Source organism: Palaemon carinicauda, chromosome 2, assembly GCF_036898095.1.
Source record: "Palaemon carinicauda isolate YSFRI2023 chromosome 2, ASM3689809v2, whole genome shotgun sequence".
NCBI classification, from domain to species: Eukaryota; Metazoa; Arthropoda; class Malacostraca; order Decapoda; family Palaemonidae; genus Palaemon; species Palaemon carinicauda.
In genome coordinates, this window is record NC_090726.1 from 90,842,941 (window position 1) to 90,846,184 (window position 3,244).

At 48.0% G+C, this 3,244-nt stretch overlaps 1 protein-coding gene across 1 annotated transcript; it reads right to left on the reverse strand.

Annotated features, from left to right (window-relative positions):
• Nucleotides 1-1,185: 1,185 nt before the first annotated feature.
• LOC137618410 (uncharacterized) lies at nucleotides 1,186-2,891 on the reverse strand. Its single transcript, XM_068348582.1, has 3 exons — nucleotides 2,364-2,891; nucleotides 1,459-2,039; nucleotides 1,186-1,318 (listed from the first exon to the last, which is right to left on the reverse strand). The coding sequence occupies exons 1-3, from the start codon at nucleotides 2,889-2,891 to the stop codon at nucleotides 1,186-1,188; spliced, it is 1,242 nt and encodes a 413-aa protein (XP_068204683.1).
• Between the last annotated feature and the right edge of the window lie 353 nt (nucleotides 2,892-3,244).

Consider the following 3,244-nt stretch of genomic DNA (forward strand, 5'->3'; position numbering starts at 1 on the left):
AAATAAAGGGGCGGTGAAACGTCGGTCAATTAGGCAAGATTGGACCCGGGGGGGGGGAGTAACTACTCCAAGACTCTGTTAGGCTCGTTGCGTAGCGCTCCACAACGACTCTAACAGAGCATACACAATGTACAGCATACAGCAATGTTACCCCAGGGCAATTAACTCTTACAGGTGTACACAAAAATAATAAACAAAATGTACCCAGACAGAGGATACATACAACAGTCCAAATGGAAAGGCAAGTAGGCAATGGGCCTCAGACAATCATCATTTCATGCATATATACATGAGAATAGCAATAGAAATGTATTCAGACATATAATACATACAACGATTCAAATGGAAAGGCAAGTAGGCAATGGGCCTAATACAATCATCATTTCATGCATATACATACAAAAATAGCAATAGAAATGTATTCAGGCATATAATACATACATCGATTCGATCATAAGGCAATCTGCCCTTAGTCACATTAATCGAATCACTCTTCTCACACTGCCACACGTAGGCTATTACTTTAGGTGGAACAAGAGGGAGGGGCCTGGTTCTGTAGAACGCTCGGTTTGTAAATACGAGAGACCATCACGTCCCCGTTCCCCACACCCGACGCACTTCTAACTTCTGTGGATCCATGCACACCTACAATCTCTTCAATCCACCCTCCCTACCTACCAGATAGGGCACTCCCTTTTTCACTCACTGTTTGCAGCTATGCATTATATATCGTCATTCCTTAGCAGACGGTCCATCAATTCTCGCTGCTTCGCGGCAGCCCTTCTCAATGGGCGTGCAGAACGTCCTTGTGCGTCCATCTGCTTCGATTCTGTTTCACTTTCACTTCTCTCACTAACCGCATCGTTCTCACCATTAGCATCGTTGTCGAAGGTTCCTTTGGCCGGTTGTTGAGTTGTCGTAGCCGGAGCCATTTCCTGATTGTCCCTAGACGTCTCAACGATCCCTGGCATTCCTGCTGTCGAACTGTACGCGCCCTTTTCTCCGTCGTCGTCGTCGTCTTCTTCTCGTCCATCATCCTCAGAGGGGGCCATTTCCAGGGGAACCAGGTGGCTGACAGCTCGCAGTGACTCGACACTCTCGAACAACACTTTGGCCGAACGCACGACTCCGTCGTCGTCAGGATACGTCTCCACAACACGTCCAAGAGGCCACGTAGCTCTTTTTTTATTTTCTTGTTTTAACAGCACGACGTCTCCAGGGTGCAGCTTGGAGGGTTCCCCAGACCGACAGTAGTGCCGGGCTCTCAAGGCACTCAGATATTCCCTTCTCCACCTCTCTCGGAAGGCTTTCAAAGAGTCTGTCAGTTTTGGGTAGCGATCACGTAGCCTCCGGGAGGTGAAGGTCGTGTTGAGGTGGTCGTCCGGCAAGATCGGTGCCATGAGGTGGACTGGGTGTCCTCTTAGCAAATGGGAGGGGGTGAGGACTTCATCCTCGCACTTGTCGCCGCTGTACATAAGCGGCCGATTATTCACCACTGCCTCTGCTCCTTTCACAAGGGTTAGTACGTGGGTGTCCGGTAGGTACTTCTTTCCGAGGGCTATCTGGAGGGTCCGTTTCGTTACCCCGATCAGGCGCTCGAAGAACCCACCTTTCCAAGGTGCACGGGGCGTCTGAAATCGCCACTTTATGCCCGTTCTCCTCAGGAACTGCTGGACTCCATCTTCTTCGTAGAGTCCCTGAAGGAGGTGGCTAGCAGTTTTGAAAGTTTGATGGTTATCAGACGTGATGAACTGCAGGGCACCGTGGGTAGCGCAAAATCGTCTTAGGGCTAATACGAATTCCTCCGCTTCCAGGGAGGGGCAGAAATCGAGGTACACGGCCCTGCTGGCCATGCATGTCACGATCAGTATGTAGCCTGGCCGCGTTTCAGTCTGTATGGCTGCTGTGTGGTCCACTCCGACTGCTGTAAAGGGTTTTGTGAGGGTGGTCCTCAATAGAGGCTGGAAGGCTCGTAAGCATTCTGGACATTGTCGCACGGTTCGCTTCGCAATGGAACGTAGACCCGCTACCCAGCATTTCTGTCGAAAGATACCCATTAGTGTATTCAACCCACAATGCAAGTGCAAACGGTGTAAATATCTTAAATAAATCCTGACTAAATGCCCTATGGCTGGCAAGAGAATTAACTGATTAGTTTCCTCTACTTGGGACACTCGTCCCCTAGTACAAATAAGACTATCTATTAATACTAGATTCAATTGTCTGACAAAATTAGCAACTTCACGAGGGGGTCTGACTCCGCCCTCTAAGTAAGCATAAACTGTAGACAAATAATGTTTTTGCTCTAGTTGGACAACAATACTGAACGGATGCTGTTCTATTTTTGTAAACTTTTTGATTACTCCAACAACTTTCAACAAGAATTGGAATTCTACTTCCCTTTGCAGAATTTCCCATATCTCGTCTGGGGGGGCAGGACTCATTTCCTCCCTCAGTTCTTGCACCGCCGCTACTGTAGTAATTTCATGGGTTGGATCTTCCTCCTTGCAAGGAACAGGCTTTCCCGTGGTCCTGAGGAATTCTGGACCGTTCCTCCAAAGGGAGTTATCTAGCAGTTGTTGCGTCGTTGCACCACTGGACAGGACATCAGCAGGGTTTTGTTTACTGGGGACATGGTTCAAACTGAATCGACAAACCTGCTGAAGAAAAACAATCTCCGCCACTCGGTTACATATAAAGATGTTCTTGTGGTCCTTGGCCTCGGGAGATGCTACCCATGCCAACGTGACCTTACTGTCGGTCCATATGACTATCTCTTGTGGCTCTATCAGCTCTTTGAGGGTCTTTGCTAATCTGCTGCCTAGCAACAATGCTAGCAGTTCTAGCTTGGGAATTGTCAATTTGTTCATTCCCTTCGGAGTGTTCCTCATTTTATTCGTTATAAGGCTTATCTGATTGCAGTCGTCCCTGGTATATGCCACTGCGCTGTATGCCTTACTGCTGGCATCGGTGAATACATGGAGTTCTAAACCTTTCCTACCTATCGTTCTTGGAAAAGTGATTTCGCTCACCGCTTTCAAATCACTCAACAACTCACTCGCTTCTCTAACTTTTTCTCCTCTTAACACATCATCCCAACCCACGTCATCCTCCCATAGTTGTTGGAGGAAAAGTTTTCCTCTTACAAATAATGGGCTTATCAAACGATCCGTATATTGAGACCATCAGGGAAAGTACCCTACACTTCGTAGGCACCCATCCCTCCCTCAACTCACAGATTCTC